We start from the raw sequence: 21,761 nt of genomic DNA on the forward strand, positions 1-21,761 counted from the left end.
CCTTTCTTTTTAATACATATAAGTAACACCTAGAGCAGACCCTAAACAGCCCACACAGCAGGGTGCAATGTATTTATAAAGTAGCTCATGTACTTTTAAGTTTTTCATGACCTGGTAGTGAAAAAGTCTAACATGTTTTCCAGTACTGCAATGCCTACCTCTCCCATAGGATAACATTAGAATAACCTTATTACAGTTAATAAACTGTACTTTTGAAATTGAAGCAGGGAGCCAGTTCATTTTTGGTGTCTTTTGAACTGTAATGAAAAATCCTAACTTATGATGAAGTTGTATTTTAAATTGCACTTTTGAAAATGCAACTTTATGAAAGTTAGCATTTTCTTGCCTTAGCCATTTAGTGCCTGTAGCCTGTCTCTGGTCATATGACTGGATGTAGTTGACAGTTAGGCATTGTGTATTTCTGCTAGACACCTGCACAAAATAGAGAGCTTAGATGTGTGTGTAGATGGGCCATCACTGGCAGGATAGGAGGGTGGGGCATGATCCAGCCCTACTTTCATTCAACTAGGCTGTGTTCTGCCTCCATACAAAGAGCTGCATACCCGATGCACTTAATCTGGAGGCAGAACAGGGAAGGCAGAATGCCTGGGGACTTTAAAAGGAAACATCCAGGCACATCTCTCCGACTTCAAAGGTACAACTGGGAATACATAAATATATAATGCACTTCAGACATCAACTCAGAACACTTCTGGCACACAAAAATGGGGATCAAAGCATTGACACCTGCACCAGTCCTAACGTCCCTGATAGTTATACCAAGTAAGATGAGGTGCAACGGGCTTGGGACACAACCCCCTAGAACCCGAATAGAGAAACAAGAGAAAATTTTCTAGTCACTCTAAAATAGCCCCGCACACTACTATGTGTATAATACATATATAAGTCATTATTAGACCATATTCATAATGGAGTAAATTTACATTCAGCAATTGTTTTCCCAAGAGAAAAAGTCAGAAAGATCTTGAGTTGTTAAAGTTCATTCTTTATTCATTTTCTTTTAAAATTTCGAAACCGCCAATGCGTTTCGTCCTCAATCGGATGTAAAGCCCGTCTCCATGCGGTCATCTGGTTCGATTTTATCGAGACGAGCGTTACATTCGCCAATACACCTATCTAAGCCATGAGCTTTTTGAACTGACATGACACCTATACTTGAACATACATAGTTTTCAAATCTTTTTGGGTTGTACACTTTGACAACAACTCTATGAACGAGTACCTTTTACATTTCAAGCCCTGAAGAAGTCCGATTGATGATGAAACACGTTGGCGGTTTCGAAATTTAAAAAAGAAAATGAATAAAGAATTAACTTTAACAACTCAAGAACTTTCTGACTTTTTCTCTTGGGAAAAACAATTGCTGAATGTAAATTTACTTCATTATGAATATGGTCTAATAATGACTTATATATGTACTTAACACATAGTAGTGTGTGGGGCTATTTTGTTTTAGAACACATCTGGACCTGTGGATACACTCCCAACGCATCTCCATTGTTGCGTGGATTGGACCTGTTGCGAAAGACATGCATTACTGCTGCATTCTGCATCTGGGACCGACACATCCCCTTCAGAACCAACACTCCACGATGCTTCCCCTGCACTAGCTCCTCGCATCCCTCATCGACGGCAGCCTTGACAACGACGCTGAACGTCTGCAGCACAGCTTCACCTCTCATCAGAACCGAGGCATCATCTTCACTTCGCCTTGCATCCTCAACACCGGCCTTCACATTGCAAGCCCAATTGACAGGATTCTCAACGTCGACGCATCATGACCTCGCTCCACAGCCTCGTTGCATCTCGGAGCTGACACCTTACCTTTGCTGCGCGGCACATCTTCACGGATCCATGCATCACTCTGCAACCCGGATTCAAGGTACTTTGTTCAGCAGTATTAACTGGGTCAATATAGCCTGCCAGTGTTCGATCGTATTGGCCTGGACTTGTGCCAAACTATCTGAGGGTTGAGAACAGGCTAATTTATGGTTTATTTTTTATTTCACCCCAAGGAGAATCGTGGTTGCTCCTTGAGAAGGGTTTCAACCCCCTCAACCAGTTACTCAATTTCTTGCAATATGAATTTATTGTGTTTGGTTTCATGTATTAACTGCACAAGGCTCCAGAACCAATTGTTCTCCTCAAAAGGCTTGTTGTGAGGGCCTCGGCAGAGGCCCCACGCTTTTATATAAGAGCTAAAGTACCCTTTGCCCTACATTGTAAGGGTTTTGCAAGTCAGTGAGGAGTTTCATAACCATATAGAGTTCCTTTATAACATTATGGAGCTCCAAGCTGAATTGCAAAATCCTTTTCATGTGTGCTAGGGTGTGCTTACTCCCATAAAATACTTGGTCACACCATCACCTTTCCCACAAACTACTTACATCCTTGGTGCGTAGCTCTTTCATATTAAACAGCAAACATGATGAATACAAATAAAATCTCTAGTGCAAAATTAAACACATCAAAATCCAGTTTTTTTATACAAATAGATATTAGAAACAGTTCAATAGAAGTCAGTTTAAAAAAAAAAGCTGCATTAGCTATGAATAAGTAGAAATATGCTATCTTTTCTCCAACTAGCTAATAAGTGCAGAAAATAAATGTAAGAAAAGCAATGTTCTGTTTTGGTTGCTTTAAACAGCTGTTTCAATTACACTCCGGGATATGACCTGTCTTTCACCTCAGCTGCTGGCTCTGGCAGCAGCTATTGTGACGTCAGAACTCGACTGTAATAACTTATAAAAGTAGATGACTGATGTTTTTTTCAGTATAATCGGTGACTGGGTGCGTCACAAGTCACCGATAATAAACAAGCTAGAGACTGGCGTTTATACAAGGATTACAGAAACCCATGCATTATAAAATAAAGGCACACTACACAGTTTGATTGCTGTTGGAAACTGCCGCTCCCAAGAGGCTTTTTATTGATTACCTCACTTCATGTCAGGCTAGTTTAAACTCCCACAAAGGGGGGAGCATCTGCAGCCACCCTTAATATTCCTCATCTGTGATATGCTCCGTTCAGTCGGGGAGCGCACCTCCGACGTAACAGGTGTCTTTGTTCAAGAGCAAGATGAATCGAACATTTCAAAGTTGCACAGTGAGAGGTAGGACAAACTAATAAAAATTCACATACATTAACTTTCCTTGTGTACTATTACCAAACTATCGAACTCTTGGATGCACACAACCAGGTGCTTTATTTAAAAACAATCCCTGCCATGCCACCATCACTGTGATGGCAGCAAATCCTAGTGGATCGCAATTTGAGACCTACCACATTAATATTTATGAGGAAGGTAGAATTTTGAACCACTAGGAATCGGTATTTTGAGAACTGTCTTAGTAGTAAATGGGTCACTTTCCAAAAACAAAATGAATTTGGTTAAAGTCATTGCACAATTTTCAACCACTTTCACCAAATCCATTCTCAGCACATCTGGCCCTATGACTGTGACCATGCTCTTTAAGGTTTAAGGTTCTCTCCATCCAGTAGAAGAACCATAGAGTCTCACATGCACTAGCATGATGAGCCACATGTTTATTCTCTTTAATAGCGACTAATCCTTGAAGAGATATTGTCCACCTCATGAGTTAAGGATTTTCTTCCTTCTTTGGCATCAGCCACTACAGCAGCATTTGGACAGATTTGAAGGTGAAGTGAATGTCATGCAAATCGAGCCAAGAGTTTTTTGAATGTCCAACCTAAAGATTAAGAATTCTTCTTAAATGCAACCAACCCCTTTTCCCCATGAAATAAGCTCATACCTTGATCCTACATATTGGCCCTCTCTTTTCTCAATGAGTTGAGGGAGCACTTCCCCAAGTGCATGTTTGCATGGACCTGTTGGAATGATTAATTCCTTGCTGTAGTATTGGGCCTCCAGCACAGGGAATTCAGAAAATACCTCCTTCAGGACCTCAAGTTAATTCTTGTAATCAGGGGTGCAGTCGGTCTTTTTCATGGTTAATTCATGGTTAAATTAATTCAATTTCTGTTTACCTCACGCAAAAATTGTTGTGCTACCAATTAAGTCCTACAATGACCCTAAAATATTTCTTATTTTTGCGAGCTTTCCAGACTACTTTGGACCGGATATTTTATTGAAGAGGCTGTATCTTACAGCTGCCATCTGAGTGAACCATATAAACAAAATAAATTAGCGTTATCTTTCCCTTAGTCACCTTGACAGCGATGGAGATCCTCTGGAGTACATAGGGTAAACCAAGCGGTCCTTTGAAGTGACACAAAATATAGAATTGAAATTCACATAGGTGACCCTTAAGTCCTCCAGCCAAACATATTAACAAGGCTTTGGAACATGATGCAGGGTATTCTTCAGCCCAGAGGAATCTCTTCAAATTGAAAGCTGGCTTCAGGAGTGGAAAATGGTAATTTCGTGGTAGATCCAGGTATGACAAATAACCGGTATGCTAGAAGAATATCACACTTCCTTCTTGGGGCTCATGCCTTCCACCAATCATGCCCTTCAAGGATTTAATACTTAATGTGTACAAAGAACTTCCAATTTATACAAATCCGTCTGACACTATCTTTATGTAAAGCAAAGTAAATTTGTTGCCCTCTTAGTACTGTTATGTAGTTCAACATGAATCTCACCTTATCCTGTTAATATGCAAAACGATGCCATCACTACTGCAGCTGAGGTGATATTCCTTAAATGAAGAGTCTTTCAAAACCTGGTGCCATTGTCGTCAATCATCAGTTTGTAGCATATATCAGTGGTAGGCTTAAGATCCAAGATTTCTTTCAACACCATTCATTCCCGACTATCAAACGTTGTCTTCATCATAAGTTTCAGAGAAGCCTTGTCACTCCTTCTGCCTTTCCACATCCTTGGTAAGTAAGTCATCTTTGACAGAATACCATTATTCAGATACCAACCATAGCCATTACAAATGGCTAGGTAGCCTGCAATGGGCCTTGATCACAACAAAGTGTGATCAACCCAATAAAGGTTTTGCACTTCCATTGATACGTGGCTGACAACCTTCAAAGGCCCTAAATTGAAGGATCCTAAGATATCTTTGTATGAGCAGGATTTTGCAGGACTTCATATGTCTAACATTATTCCTCATTATCCAAAAACTTACCCATTTCAGAGCAGCTTAAACCAGAATTCCTTAGTTCTGTTCCTACATCTTCATAAGTACTATCATGGGTCAGTCTAAACTTTCTTATGGTTTTTTACTTACATGTTTGTAATACAGTCTCTTTTCTGTATGCATGAATGTATGTATTTATATGGTACTTGCATAGCACAAAAGAAAGTGAAGTGCAGTACAAAGGGACAGGCACAGATAGAGTCAAGCTGTTATTGGAGTGGTACCTGTCAAGAGTGCACCAACCTGCAAAACGGATACAGCTTGAGCGATGCATGTAACCTCACATCCCTGAACCCACTAAGGACCATGCAAACAATATCTATGCCAGTCAGCAGTGGATCGGGGGAAAGAGGAGGACAAGAGATTGCGAGATAGCAACGCTGGATATCTTAGAGGTATAGCTATGTACAACAAGAAACATGTTTTGGTCAATGATATTACTGTTCACTATTTCTACTATGTTATCCGATATATCTCTGTATAATGAACTCTGTATGGTTGTTAATAACTCTATGACCTCCTTGACCTGAAAGAGATAATAAACCTTTGTAGTGACCACACACATAAAACTGGCATGTGAGGCTAGTTCTTAAATCTATAACTACCTCCATCAGCTCTAACACAATGAATACTCATTGGTATTCGGCTTTAACTCCTGGCAATATGCATCCACCACTGGCAATACCTTAATACCATCTATGAATTAAGTACTGTAAACAAGGTGTGTGCATAGGTGAGATCATAATCCTAAAATAAACAACTTGAGTTATAAAGGTCATAATCCTTGATTTCATGACTCCTATAGCTCTCAATCTCTTACATTTATGCAGAAAACTCCCCTGAGATGCCTCATGAAAGTGTGATGAAATACAACCTCCTAGTAACAAGGTTCTGGTTGTAGCAATTTAGCACAGTAAGTGCCTAGCAAGAAACCATCTGAAAAATGGGGAATTTAATATGCAGTAAATCCTAGATGGTCACACCAGAGTCCACTGCCTCTGTGGGAAATGTAGTTTGTCTTAATCCAACTTGTGTGCTTCACATAGTGTAAGTATTGCAGCCACAAAACCTCGCACGTTGCAGCACGCACTCTCTGCATGCACTGCTGACCTCTTCTGCAGCGGGAGCTTTGAGCACCTTGGAAGTTTATAGCAGTGTGTCTCTGCAGGCATCCAGGATAAACAGGTGAGCCTGGATCAAGAATCATGACATCTTGTTTCAAAGAGCTAATGATGAAAGTGGACTGTTACTGCATCATGATGTAGTATTCTATGAAGGTGTGTTTTCACCTCTTTCCTAAATTGGAGCAGTGCTGGGGTAGTCCTGGTGGATCTGGAAATCTTGTTCCAGATCCTGGGTGAAACGATGCCCTGTTTGTCTCCAGTCTGATAGTCTACTGGTTAAGGGTGTGCAGAGAGCAATCAGAAAAGGTTTGCTTGTCAGCAAGATGGGCAGGCGTGCTGTTCAGGATGGCATTGTAGATTATACAAAGAGGTAGGGCAAAACAACAGTCGTCTTAGTTTTGTTTATATGGACGCAGTCAGCAAGGGGAGCACACCTCATTTGTTAAAACTGCCCTCACCCACAACAAGTTGTGGCACGCTTCATCATAGGGCTGCTACTAACGTCTCTGCACAGACCAGCGCTCGAGACGGAGCAATAGGGAGGGGTAGACAACACAACCGTGATAAAGACACAAAGGAAAAAGAAAGGATCCTATAAAGGTGCAGAAAACTAGTGATTTAAAACTGACTTAGGGATATCAGTATAATAATTTTATTCATTGAGTCCCTAGTCAGAGCTAAAAAGATTTTCGTATCCAGAAGAATTCTACTTCTACGCGGCACAGTGAGAGACGTATTGTATGGGCAGCGGACCACCCTTGACGAATGTGTGACTACAGGGGTTCGCCCTCTTCTCCACTGCCAGTTTTAGCGTCTGACCAAATAAATTCGTTCCAAATTGGAGAGTAATGTTACTAACAACTCCAGATTTTCAGGTGGAGTAATAACCCAAACTCTGGTCATATTAGAGGGGTTTAGTTAGAAAAAGAGCATAGGGATCCTACTTTTCCTGATGAAGGCAGAATAAAGAATCTATAACTGACTGAAACATGTCAACCTCTATGCAGACGGGGGTGGTGGTGAGTACTTAATTAACTCACACCACCATCATCCGTAGGTATTCTTCTGGTTACCAAAATCTTTTTAGCTCTGACTAGGGAATCAATGAATAAAATTATTATACTGATATCTCTAAGTCAGTTTTAAATCACTAGTTTTCTGCACTTTTATAGTATCCTTTCTTTTTCCTTTGTGTCTTTATCACTGTTGTATTGTCTACCCCTCCCTATTGCTCCATCTCGAGCATTGGTCTGCGCAGAGACGTTAGTAGCAGCCCTATGATGAAGCATGCCACAACTTGTTGTGGGTGAGGGCAGTTTTAAGAAATGAGGTGTGCTCCCCTTGCTGACTGCATCCATATAAACAAAACTAAGACGACTGTTGTTTTGCCCTACCTCTTTGTATGTGTTTTGATATAGTGTTTGAGGAGGACGAGGTAGGGTGCATCCTTCTCCCCCTCTTTGTTTTATTGTGTGGACACTATTGTAGATGATACATCTGATTTTGGTGATGGTGCAGGCTTGCAAGGGAAGCCAGTTGCGTAGGCATGTTTCTTCAGGACCTTGATGATATGTCTGATGGCACATAGAATGCCATTAAGGAGGCCAATGTGGAAACAGGTAGGCAGTAGAGCAGAGCATTGTCACCACCCAGATGTGAGAGTAGGAGCTTAAATAGCAGTTCTCAAGTGGATTTCTGGGAGGAATGGTTTCACTTTCTTTGGTTGAGACAGCTGGTAAAATGTTATCGTACTCCTGTTTTGTGTGATGTATTCACTCAACAGCATACCACATGGGGCATTTATCACCTGACTATTATACTAATTCTGTATGAGTTTATAAGGTTTGTGCTTTGGGATTGGGTGGGAAGGATAATTAGGAATGTGCATTGAAATGTGATCCTTAGATTTGCAATGCAGACCATCCTGTCTCTGAGCATATCTAGATCACAGAATTAGAAGGAGTGCTGGGATTACCTTGCCTAGACCAGTCTGTAAGTGCAGTGCAGCACATCTAATGTTGATGCCACATAGTTGCGCTGCATGCAATTGGATATGCTAAAGGGGAATTGTATAGATTTTGTGTTAATCGTAGACAGCTGTTGCAGCGTTTTTTTTCCAGCATCCGTGTTAACGTTATTTTTAAACTAACTCTTATTTCCTGACTCTTCTTGCTAGGCCCATTTCTAATAAAACTCTTGTTAGTTAGAAACCTATCAATCTCATTTACCTCAGCTACCAACAAAATTCTCTTAGGTCCTCCAATGACTCTTGTTCCCTGCTGCACAGGACTAGAATATTCGGGGATCAGCAATTATCATATGAAGACCTGGAATAGATAATTGTTACCAAATTTCTATAACCTTTCATAACCTAGCATTTCTCAATTCGTAAAATCTTGTTCGAGACTGATTAAATACACAGAAGTAATGAGTCAGAATCAGCAGAAGAAATTTTTTATGGATCCTTTATCTAAGCCTCAAGGGTATTGAAGTGCAAAAACAGGATTAAACAGATCAGATTTTATAGCGATTCAGTTAGTACTGTAATCAAAGCAAATACAGGTGGTATCTTCATCAGCCAAGGGAGATTTGAGAATAGAAAAAGCTTCAAAACAGATTTTCTCATACAAACCAAATTAATGAGAGTTCAGACGTTTCTGAGTTTTCCAGTTCCAGTCCTAGGATAGGTCCTAGGATAGGTCATTGCCCTGCACGCTCTGCAGCAGCAATACCGCAGCAAGGTTTTCCTTGTGCTTGCTTACCAGCCGGTAGCAACACAGAACAGTACCACAGTTCGCTTAATGTCTAAGGGTCCAGTTCATCAGTCTCAAAACCACCGAAAACAAGTGGCAGCCGGACGGGACAAGACAAGAGTGTAGGCCAGCAGCCCCTCCTTGTTTTGACAATTTATACCCCAAGCCCAAGATTCCAGGTTTACTCCCTTAATGTATCAACTTTTTCAGATCATTTCGTTCCATTGGCTGTTCATGACAAGGCGATACGACGTGATCGGTAAAAGTATACAAATCCAGAAAGATTAGGTAATACATTTCTTGCAATTTTCCTTATGATCACTGAGGCATACTCTCTGGGATGTAACACATTTTGTTGCAAGTTCACTCAAGTGTGCTACCAGTAAGAAGAGAGTGTACTGATGGCTAGAAAATAAGTAGAGACTTTACAAAAGATTGCCATAGGCTTTAGATGGCACATTTCACAAGCTTAACGCTAGGTGAGAAAGCAAACCCTTTGAGGCGTAAATGGAAAAACAGTTTAGGCATGAAAACTTTGCTAAAATATGACTGTCGTACGCTTCAAATTACATTAATTCTTCAAATTACATAAAAGTACACTAGTATTATTTTCACATTATTATATAAATCCCTTGATAGATTGCAGTTTTAATTCATCTATCAAACCCATCATGTATATTTTTTAGTATAATCTTTTCGCAAAACATGTGGTCCCTCAGCCTAGTGCATCTTCTACATGTTTCAATAATATCATTTCACATGTTACTTAATTTGCTAGAGTTAGATAATATTTGCCTACAATTGCACACAATTAAAATTACATGTTGTTATGGCATTTCTCTCTGTTAACTTTGTTTTCAACATTTTCTAAGCACATAACACATAGCATTGAAATATTCACTTATCATGTTATACTATTTGTCGTTCAAAAAAATTCAGTTTCGAACATTCTGCATGCTTTTATGATGCAGTATCTAAATAAGACTATGCACATTTCATTTTTTTTTCTCAGTGCATGAAACTGTCAAACATTCGTCATAGCCGTAAATGATTGTCACAATCGTTTTCTAGGGTAGAAGTTGGTAAAGATAGATGCAAGATAATACTCTATCACAGTCTAATTCCTGTCTAATTAGTCATCTGTATGTCTAGGAACTGTGACTAAACCTATTTTGTGAATAACTTGTCACCTAAATAGTAAAACAAACACCACCAAAATGACTCATAATGCAACATAACAATAAATATGTACTTCTTAGATCATCTCATATTGTCTTCCATATTTTTAGATGCATTTGTAACCCTGGATATGAAGGTGATGGAACGACCTGCACTGAAGTAAATGCGTGTGCCTCGTCAAGTGGAGATGTCTGCGACAGCAATGTAAGGCAAATATTTTCTTTTAATGAATTAAATTGCTTTCACGTTTTATATTTAATGACAGGCGTGGATTATCAAATAGATATCGAAATAAAAATGTTGATGAACTGTGACTAGTGTCAGCTCTGGCAAGTTATCTTGGACCTCTACCATCCTCATGAGGTAAGATGTGTGTATGCTTTTCTAGCAAAGCCTACTGGTCACCTAGAATCCAGTGGACTGGGGCCCAAACAAATTGGTGTAGTGAACAAGAAGTATGGAAAATACATGAGGGGTGGATGCAATGAGCAAGAAGGCGAAATAAGGATAAAAGGTAACTATTCAAGAAAATGTCTATTGTTTTATGGTTACTTGATCACAGTATCTACAAAAAGAGAGGCTTGCAGTGTCATTTGCAGAACCTTTCAATAACCACTATCTTACTCGATGCCTACTCCTTGGTGGGCAGGTATAATTAGTTTCTTTACAAGGCCATCCTTGTTTATGAGGCAATGGAGTTAAGGAGCACTCCAAGCTTGTTCTCTTTTCATAGACATGTTTTGCTTGTGCATGGTTATCTCCTCCACTTCTCATCTTGGAATTGAGGCTAGTTCCTACAGAGTTTGGAGCTACCTCCTACATTACATTGTGTGGTACTGATCATGGTGATAAGAGTCAAGGTCATGTTATCATTTTATGTGATTGCACCTGGTTCTCAGTCCCTTAAACTGAATCTTGGACTGGTGTTTGATTAATCTTGGAAAGAGAAAGTAGCAGGCATTGTTATGTGTTCTGGATCACAATAGTGGCGTAGTTGTGGGGAAGCAGTTATTCTAGTTGTTGTTCATTTTTGTTCCACGCTCTGAGACCTTTCTCTGTCTTTCTCTCGGCTCACTCCACATCTGCTCCAAAGAGGATTGTCAATAAAGATCTTCTGTCCATCTTGTTTAGATGGAGTAACATAGCTTTTCTGCTCCAGAATACTCACTCTTAAGGCAAAGACGTTTGGCCGGCAATTCCTTTATCATCTGTTCATTATTTATCACTCACTCTATGGGGGGATCACTATGTCTGTCCAAGTTCACTCTTGAGGGAACAGGGGGTCGGTTCAGTAATGATGAAGCTGAGGGGGAAATGTAATGATCTGAGGTGACAGCATCTCCCCTCTCCTTTCAACCGTTTTGCACCCCAGAGTTCTCTGACTCTTGTATGGTCCCATGGACTCCCCTGCTGCATCTGCTGAGATTGAATAGGAATGCTTTGCAGAGCCAGACACCCAGACGTGGGCAATCAGTATCAAGAGATTTCTTTCTCACAGGCTTACCGCACATCCTCAAGACATGTATGCAGCACCTCACTCCATCTCCTGATTATACCTTCCCGACTCTCTAATCTCTGACCGAGGTCTTTCCTTCCACTTAGTTCTTCAGTAGAGAGATGTTGGGCCACCTCTCCATGCTTCCGCCACCTTTCCCTCATATCCAGCCACTCAGGTCGATGATGCCACAAGATGTGACACAGAAGGGCACCACATTTCACCACATGTGTCTGCTCTCCAGGAACAAAAGACCATCCTCTTCCCATGTTATGTAGTTAGGTGGAAGGATCCTGGGGTTCAAGTTCAAGAGCCCAGAGTGCTTGAGTTTCATACAGGCTACTTACACCAATGGCAAGGAAGAGCAACAAAGGGCACACACTTTTCAGGCTAAAAACTGCTGACAATTGTTGACTTGGAAATTCGTCTCTGTTTTGCTTACCCAGACTGTGCCAACTAATTGAACCGAGAGCAGTGTCGACCCTGCACCAACTTTGGTGCTTCCAATTGGACCGTTTCTAGTTTATTAAAACTTGCATATTGATAGAAAGCTATGACATTCTTGATAAGAGTGACAGGCATCAGCTACATTTTAAGGGTGTACTCAAAGAATACAAGTACATAAAAACACAAGCTGGGCCATCAATCAGTTTAGCAAATAGGCATATAAATCATGAGTACAAAGAACTCCGAAATTTGAGATAGATTCACCTTATCAAATGAGCAAAGACATGAACAAAAACAGGGGAAAATCATGTTCTTTTATAGGGCATTAGACAAATGATTTCATTGTATTTACTACACAAGTACATGGTCCTCAGGAAGTGTACTAATGGGGAACAGGCAAGATGAAACATTTTTATTACAGAATACTTTCGAAGATCCTCTCATAATATAATTCTATTAGATTCAGAGGTTCTCAGAGTCTAGTTAGATAACATGAATTGATACATAGAATATAAGGCGACCTGGGACAGCCAGGTTGTCCTTGACTAAGTACATTGAGCTCAGTGTTCCTGGGAAAATATTCAGTCTTTAAGTGCAAAGATTACGGTTCTTTACCACAGCTAGGCAAATAACAGCAACGGTAGTCACGTTGTGTATTGCGATGTCACATTCAAAATGGCAGAAAACATGAAATTGGCTTATGTTAGAATAAGCTTGGTTCTGGTACATTACACACTACAATGAAAGAAAAACAGGTTCCACACAATCACCTCCTGAGTGCAGGTTTGCCTTCCTGTACCACTGAGTCAAACTTTGTAGCACTAGAAAGGTAATAGTTGCAATCCTGGCCTGGGAACTCTAAGGACCAGCAGTCATCTTATTGCTCAGCAAAACCCTGCTAACAATTTGTAAGTACTTAGTACTGTAGTTAACACAAATAGAATAAAACAGGGACATCAAGAGAAAGACGTACCAGGGGAGTGTTACTTCAATTGAGTTATAAATGGTCTTTAAGTAGTGATTCTTTACAAGCAGGTGCTTTTAACAATATAGAAGTTAAGTTATGAAGGTGATTTTAGGGTTTCATCTTGCTAGAGAGTTATAAAGTTTCAGGAGAATAACTGATCTGGTTATATTTGGATCTTCAGCAAAAGTCAGATACCTTTTATGAAGTTTATGTGAGTAAGGAATGCATTGCATACATTTAGAGGTTCCAGTATTTATATTTTGTGGATTTTAGTGGTACTTTTTTGGAGGGTTTCTCTGAGTTTTGGAAATTGATTATACAGCTGCCAACTACTGTGAAAAAGACACAACATGCTACATACATATTTGATTTCAAGGAGGGTGATTTACTGGAAGACTGCTAAGTAGACTCTTTCTGTGATTCACAATCATCATCTGTCTGTCTCGGTCGTCAAACTGAGAGGGTCTTTCTAACCCTTACGGGCTCACACACACTCATACACTCACTCGATAGGAGGCTCACTGCCTCTCACGCTTCCACTATTAATGTCTCAAGGATTCTAGTGTAATCATTTTTAAGAAACTAGTTCCTGCACACAGTGCTAGATCCTTGACCTAATCACTAAATATTATGCAACTTGAAGAAGTGGTTTATCTTGCCAAGAAGATGATACCTTGTGAAACATTTGGAGACAATTACCACAGTAAGTGCAAAAAGGAAGTGGTGCTATCATTTGCAGAATTTTCCAGTCACCACAATCCCAGAATGCTTGCATAGAAGTGGTGGAAGCAGAATTGAAGAATTTTGCGGCCCCACGTTCTTTTGTAATGTGGAGTTCCCACCAAAATCCTCCCATCGCAGTTTGGCAGAATGTTTTCCCCCATTCGAGCAATGCAATGACAGGAACAATGGGAGGTTTCAGAATGGAAGCTGGTAAGTGAGATTTGGTGTACCTCAATTGCAATTTGCAGTCACTAGTAGGGACTTCAGGAGAGATTTTATGAATGAATGGGGGCGGCCGCGAGCAGTTGAGGTCAGAGGGCTGCTTTTCGAGTAGATATTTTAATCAAGCAGCAGCAAAATCAAATTCAAAATACTATGGTGCCATTTGTGCAGATTTTTCAGTGTGGACTGCGCTATCAGCACTAAAATCAGAGCATAAGCAGCAGGTTTTCAGCCCGTTGGTGGAACTCCTCGGAATCTCGCAGAGTTTTTGTGTAACTTCACGTGATTTCACGGAGTAAAATTCCAGTAGTTTTGCCCAGGCCTAGCCTCTAAGTATGAATATTCATAGCTGCCAAGTGGCCTGAGATCGAGTGTGATAAAATAAGCAAATCCTGACTTTTTCGACAACATCACTTTGCAGTCTAGGACTTGCAGTTTTTTTTTTTTTACAAAAAGTTGGGCTCAAAAGCATCAATATGTACACTAAAGGGTTAGAAATGTCTGGAGGTGTTGCATATGCTACAAATAGTGGCAATATGCAATTTTGATATCCAAAGTGTGATGTCCTATGATTTTACCATTCTCCCATGTATGTACATGAGATCAATAATGTCTGGCACAGCCTTGCACTGGATACTGACTTGCAAGCAAGGATTCTTGTGAACTAACTATGTGCCAATCAGTGATAGAACAAAATATCAGATACTCTCATATTGCCTACACTGTAAATACATAATTGGATCAAATCTAAATTTTTCTTTGTAAATTCAGCATCACTGTGCCAAGGACACTAAGAATAGGAAAAGAAAAGGATTAAAAAGCAGCATTTAAACTCCATTACTGAACATCAAAATTTAAGTTGACTCAATGGTAATCTTGTCTTGTTTGCTGCTGCCTTGCATATAAAATCCACATCTAGGGCCTGATTTATACTTTGGCCGACGTATCATCTACCATTGCAATAAAGGGTATTGTGGTAAATATTTCATTACCAGTACTATTTTTTATGCGGTAAAGTCTAGTAAGAATAACTCAGTAAATATAAGAGGCAGAATCCGTGGTATTAGAGGTTCTAAAAGGCTTTATTCCTCTACAAAGGAATTACAGTTCGAACTGCAGGCTTCAAATTCCATCACCATGAGGGTTCAGGAAGGAAGGCCATACATTATTGACAGGTAATCATTTTTATAAGAAATGCATTACAGTGAAACAGATGCAGGAGGCGTAACAGTTGATAAGATAGATAAAATATGCATACGTAACTAAAAAAGGCGGACATATAGGCGTAACTTAGAAAACGTCATTATACATGATGTCACAAGTGGGTGGATCCATAAGAGAATCCTGCAATGTCAGCAGAAATATTTGGCAGAGATGCGCGCGCAGCCGCATGACGTGTGATTGACGTGCAACTAGAGGGTGAAGGGGACTTGACATTTAGCTCTACATGTGGAGACAGAAGTCTGGGGGGTCATGTCAACCTAATCCAAAATCATAATTCAAAAGGGGTTTTGGGGTGGTGCACCACCAGGTAAGTTTACCAGTAAATTACACCAAGTGGTCTGTAGTTGGTATATAAACAAAGTCTTTATTTTAATTCAATTGTTGACACAGAGCCTCAGCCAGCGCGTTTCGTTCAATAAAGAACAAATTCCGACATTCGTTCTGTCGGGGATCCCACCCCCGAGATGATTGGTCGGCCTGGTGGGAACTTCCCACCCTTGTGGACCTTGGGGAGGATATATATGCAGGGGTGGCGTGCCTGGTAGACAAAGAGGTATCTGTACTCATTTTCAGTTAACAGGCATTCATTCTTCCATTCAGTCAATCTGCCATTAATGTTAGTCTGTAAGTTTTGGATAGGGTTATACTCAATACGCTCATAACATTGCTGATCTCCTAGTTGTCGTGCTATTTCCCCCATGTAATCCTCAATGTTCATTACAACCACGTTGCCACCCTTGTCGGCCTCCCTGATCACAATTTCCTTATCCTTCTGTAATCTGTTAAGGGCCTCCCTCTCCTGTCTTGTCAGATTGTAACGATTTTGTCTATGTGGGCCAGTGCTTTCCATTCTATATAGTTCCTCAGTGATTTTTTCTCCAAATCTATCAATATTGGGATGGTACCCCCCTTGTGGTACAAATTTTGATCTACATTTCAAACCGGTGTCACGGTTACAATCCTCAGTAATGTCTAAATCATTCAAAATCGTTTGCATGTCAGGCATCTCATCATCCTCTAAAGATAATAAAGTTTGTACATGTCTAATGTCCTCGATGGTTTTGTTAGTAACAGAGACAGTTGAAACATTAGGGACAGGAAAAGCTGTTTGCTGTGAAAAAAACTCTTTTAATTTTAAGGTACGTAGAAATTTGTATAGATCAACATGAACATCGACTAGGTCACCATATTGAGTTGGACAAAAGCCTAGTCCTTGTTAAGGACTGCACACCCAGCACATCTCGTAACCTACCGAGAGACGACTCCTGGTTCACATGAACTCCGGCGCTATTGGATTGCACTTGCATCGTTACTCATGGTACGTGTTCCCCATGTGTCCTATCTCACGGATACACACCTGTCTAGCACCCTCCCCCTTGCCTCTTCTCTCCCCCGCCCCTCTCCTTCCCCGCTCATGAGACAATCATCACATCATGGGGTAAGAAGGGATAGACAGACACATACTCTTGTCACGCATATGAGGTTTCAGATAGGGACATCCCTACTAAACCATCCACTTTTAGTAATTTGAAAGCGTATCCACATTAGAAACATGATGTCACAGCTGTGCATCCCTGCATATTGAATTACGTAATATTCTTTTGTGTAGGGTTGTACATCAGTTTCTCTTGGAAGTGTGTTGTTTGACATATCAACAAGACAAAGTATATTCCTGATGTGTCCTGTGCTTTCATTTTCAGTTTGTTCAAGATAACATTTATAAATAAGTTTTTTTCTTTCCATACTTGATGTCTTTTATATGTATTTTAAATGTTTTGTATAGTGCGTTTACTTATTGTATGTTTCTTTGCATCTTTCCAGCCCTGACGAAGTTCTTTATTGAACGAAACGCGTTGGCTGAGGCTCTGTGTCAACAATTGAATTAAAATAAAGACTTTGTTTATATACCAACTACAGACCACTTGGTGTAATTTACTGGTAAACTTACCTGGTGGTGCACCACCCCAAAACCCCTTTTGAATTTTGACTGATCTGCTTGGCAGTTAGCATCCATCAACGGCGGATGCAGGGGTGTCAGTATGCACACCATCATCTAATACCATTCTATTTACATTGGGAACTCAGTAAGGAGGTGCAGTCATTGGAGTCCGCCGTTTATCCTGTTTTCTTCAAGTCTAATCCAAAATCATATCTAATATCTTATGTTTAGGGAACTGTATTATCCAAAAGGAAAGGTCTCTCGGACGGAATCTATTCTATACTGACTGTTAGTGCGTGTACAAGCGTCTAAGTGTCTACATGAGATGCGAGGGGGCAGGAATCTTCCATGGTAACAGGGGCTATGAATTACTTGCATGAGGGCAGCGAGGCCTGGCCCTTAGCACGGTAGCTGGAAGAATGTTTACCTAAACTACTAGACAGGAATGCATCGGATGAGGAGTGGAGCAGATAATCTTGAAGGTGAAATACAGTTTTTGGCAGGCAACAGGCTGGATCAGGCACCGTTAGCCGCGCAGGGAGTAGGACAAAGTTCATGGATACAGATGCAGGCTCGAACTGGAGCTTTCAGAGGCAGAAGGCAGGAAAAGGCTTGATGGCAGAATTCAGGGCCTACTCGCCTGAATCTGTAGAATGTGGAAAGTGAACCACATAAAGTCGGTGGCCTTTCATACTTAGGAATGGAATATCTGACCCATTCATGGCGGATCTGAAAGAGGACATGTTGACGGTGGACGCACATGTATTTGCGTCTTCATAACTGGAACTGGAGGGAACATACATGTACTTATAGCATGCACATGGAGCCGTTGGGGTCTACGATAGGGGACATAACTGATCACAAAATTCATATTTCCTCATTCCCTCCTTGTCCCCTACGGACCCTCAGGAGATATCGATCTTCATCAATCCATCGATCTGTTAATATAGCATCATTTGTTCTTCTTTCTTCTTCCGGGATTTTGAACGAAAACTTGGATGCGGGATACACGATGTGGCACACAGACCACAAATCGCTGGCCCACATTGTAGACATAAGCAGCAACTGAATAGTATGAGAAAGCCAATACCTAGGAAGGATAGGATCCTCCATCCCCAGGCTGACAACACGCTCCAGAACCAACCGGACCAAGTCCAGGTGCCTGGACTCTGGTGTATCTGGCTCACAATCTTATGAAGGCGAGTTATGGCTTTATATACTGACGGCGAATTTTCTGGTATGAAAACACAGCAACTTGATCCGATGACCCTACAAGCTCCGCCCCTATCGGCCAGGATGACGTCAAGGACAAGACGATTTTGAAGCACAACAATCCGCATAGCAGACTGCTCTTCTGTTAAATTGCCTAAGGCGGAAGTAGTCTCGTTCACTACTGCTTCAAGGGTTCTAGTTAATCTACGTATCAGCTTACTATTAGTGACTGTACCTATATAGGGAAAGAAACCTTTATTGAAATCTGTGTATTGCTCCCATGCCGTTTCAGTGTAATCGACAATCGGGAGATCTCTCTGCTGTCTATTGTGTACTAAATGGGTATTTCTGTGATAATCAGGAGGGGCTAGGAAAACAGGTGGCAGAAGGAATGCTATGTAACAGGTACCATCCCAGTCTAGAGGTAGACGTATATATGCGGTCTGGCCACATATGAAGTAAGAATGACGGGAAGCTCTAAACGTAGACTTGCCTTGATCACTGAATTTTATTACAGTGGTGCATTTACTATGACCCATGTGTATGGAACCATTCTTTCTTACACATAATTCCCCTTTAACTGGGAATACTGACATAGTGGGCAAGATTGGTGTAGCTTCGGATTCAACGTTCAAGATCATGAGGTTAAGTGTAAAATTACCCAATCCATATACTTCATTTTCTAGATCAGTTCCTGTTCTTTTGGGAAGTCCCTCCTTGTTAGGGTAGCAGACTTTAAGCAAAACTAGGTTCAGGTTTCCCCATACCCAGTTGTCTTGATAAACTACTGAATTTGAATCTAAGGAATTAATCAAACTAAACCATGCTCCACAGGAGCCATTGTGTGTGAACGGATATGGAAAGAGGGGCAAAACTCCCTTATAGTTCTGATAGGGAGGGAGTCGGCCACATATCCAACAATTTGTAGCATTGCTGGTCTGATGGGAATGATGTAACATACTAATGAATGTGTTGTTGCGCAGCGCAAATCTATAAGACAACTCATGCGGAGGTAATTCACTAAAAGAATGTTCAGCAGTAACATTGTAAGCACGCTTAGAAATAGGGTAATACATGTGCAGCAATATACTAGAAATGATGATCAGAAGACTTAGAAAAAACAAAATTAATAATGTTACTGTGCAGTGACTACGAAGTGATTTACAATACGCATGCTTTTTAAGCTGCATCTGTCGATTTCTTTCTCTACTCCGGTCTAGAGGATACATGTCAGAGACAAATTCAACCGATTCACCTTGGAGAGGACTTAAACAATCAAATTGTCTGACTTGCTAGACCTTAATTTCAGTTTATAAAGTTCCGTTTTTGTCTGTTCAACCAAGGGGAGCTTTGAGTCTGTCTGTGAGGGAATGCAGGGCTGAGTGTTCACACTGGACGGTAGTCCATAAAATTTCTTGATATGACTCGAGTGCAACCACCCTTTACGTCCCTCTATCTTCACGGCTGTCCTTGTTGTTAGTAGAACGAGTTTAGGCGATTTCCACCTAGGCTCCAGTTGGGTCTTCCGGTCGAAATTCCGTACCAGAACCAGGTCACCTGGAACCACGTCATGGGGCTTCACCTCAGTGTTATCGGGAAAAAGCTGCAGCTACCTGTGAACGACAAGATTGTAGTGCAGACATCAAGGAAGCCAGGTAATCTGTCAGCATATTACAGTCAACATCAGTGATTTTGCGAGGTATAGGCGTCCCCCACATATTTGGTGGTCTACCGAAGATCACCTCGTACGGGGATAGCCCTGTTCGAGAATGTGCTACCATTCTCATGTAAAAGAGCGCAACTGGTAAGGCTACTATCCAATCGACACCTTTTTCTCTACATATTTTGGACAATCTAATTTTCAGAGTTTGATTATGGCGTTCCACGAGACCTGCTGCCTCGGGATGTCGGACACAGTGGAATTTCCATTGGTAACCTAACAAAAGGGAAACGTGTTTCATTAGTTCGGATGAGAATGGCTGGCCGTTATCTGAGTAGACAACACGTGGCAAACCATATCGTGGGAAGAATTCTCGAACTAACTGTTTGGCAGTAGTCGGGGCAGTGTAATCTGAAACCGGGTAGGCTTCTGTCCAACGGGAAAGAGCACAGACAACTACGAGAACATATTTGAATCCTCGACATCGTTCCATCTGGATATAATCCATCTGGAGGACTTCAAAAGCATGATCGGGAGGTTGAAATCCACCCTGCTCTACGGGGATGCTTTTACCTGGATTAAACTGACAACATATCATACAGGTACGTACTTTCTGTTTGGCTGCTGCTCGTAAGTGTTTGTTGAACCAAATGTGTTGAATACTGTCTAGCATAGCTTTTTCTCCTAGGTGCGCTGGACTATGTATTGTGTTAATGATGACTTGAACCATGGAGTCGGGAAGAAACCATATAGATTTTTCCTTCGTCATCCATCCTTGATCCGTTTGGATCCCTCCTAATTCAGTCCATTTCTTTATTTCTTCTGGTGTAGCATGTGTCTGTATGTCAATTACATCAAGGGCGGGATCCTTAACTGTCATGCAATGTGTTGGTGTCGGAACTACTGTCTTTGTCGCGTCAGTTGTATGAGTCTGGTTCTGAGCAGTCTGTTTAGCTGTTCTGTCAGCTAGGTCATTACCCTGAGAAATGATATCGGTAACTTTTGTATGGACTTTGCATTTCATAATCGATATTGCAGTAGGTAGATGAATCGCGTCTAATAGGGCTTGAATGAGGGGTCCGTGTTGGATGTGGGCACCGTGAGAAGTTAAATAACCTCTCTCTCGCCACAGTACACCGAAGTCATGGACGACTCCGAATGCATAACGTGAATCTGTGTATACGTTGACTTTCTTATTTGTGGCTTGAATACAGGCTTGTGTCAGAGCGATGAGCTCGGCTGCTTGAGCTGACAAAGTGTTAATACAATTTGTTTCAATTACTTCAGTGTCTGTTGTAACTGCGTAAGCGGCCACTAACTCTCCTGTACTTGTTCTCATACATGAACCATCTACATACAATGTCAGGTCTGGATCTGATAAAGGGATGTCTGTCAAGTCTTGTCTGGGTTTCGTCGTGATAGTAATGACTTCAATACAATCATGTGCTAATGGATCTGTTCCATTTACTGGCAAAAGTGTGGCAGGATTTAACGTGTTACAACGTCTGATTTCTATATGTGGCTGAAACAATGTTAATTCATAACCGGTGAGTCTCGCTATAGTCAAGTGTTGTGTTTGTGTGCGGTTCAAGAGAACCTCTACTGCATGTGGTACTTGTACTGTCAATTGATGTCCTAACACTATGGCATCGCTTTGTCTGA

The 21,761-nt window shown here is 41.0% G+C and overlaps 1 protein-coding gene across 1 annotated transcript in view; it reads left to right on the forward strand.

The window, feature by feature from the left end:
- Positions 1 to 21,761, forward strand: part of LOC146855449 (stabilin-2-like) — a 1,111,419-nt gene that overhangs the window by 436,688 nt on the left and 652,970 nt on the right. Inside the window, exon 24 of the mRNA XM_085653245.1 lies at positions 10,321 to 10,414. Within this exon, the coding sequence (XP_085509371.1) occupies positions 10,321 to 10,414 (94 nt within the window). The remainder of the gene's footprint in view (positions 1 to 10,320; positions 10,415 to 21,761) is intronic.

Source organism: Triturus cristatus, chromosome 4_1 (assembly GCF_964204655.1).
Source record: "Triturus cristatus chromosome 4_1, aTriCri1.1, whole genome shotgun sequence".
In the NCBI taxonomy this organism is placed as follows: Eukaryota; Metazoa; Chordata; class Amphibia; order Caudata; family Salamandridae; genus Triturus; species Triturus cristatus.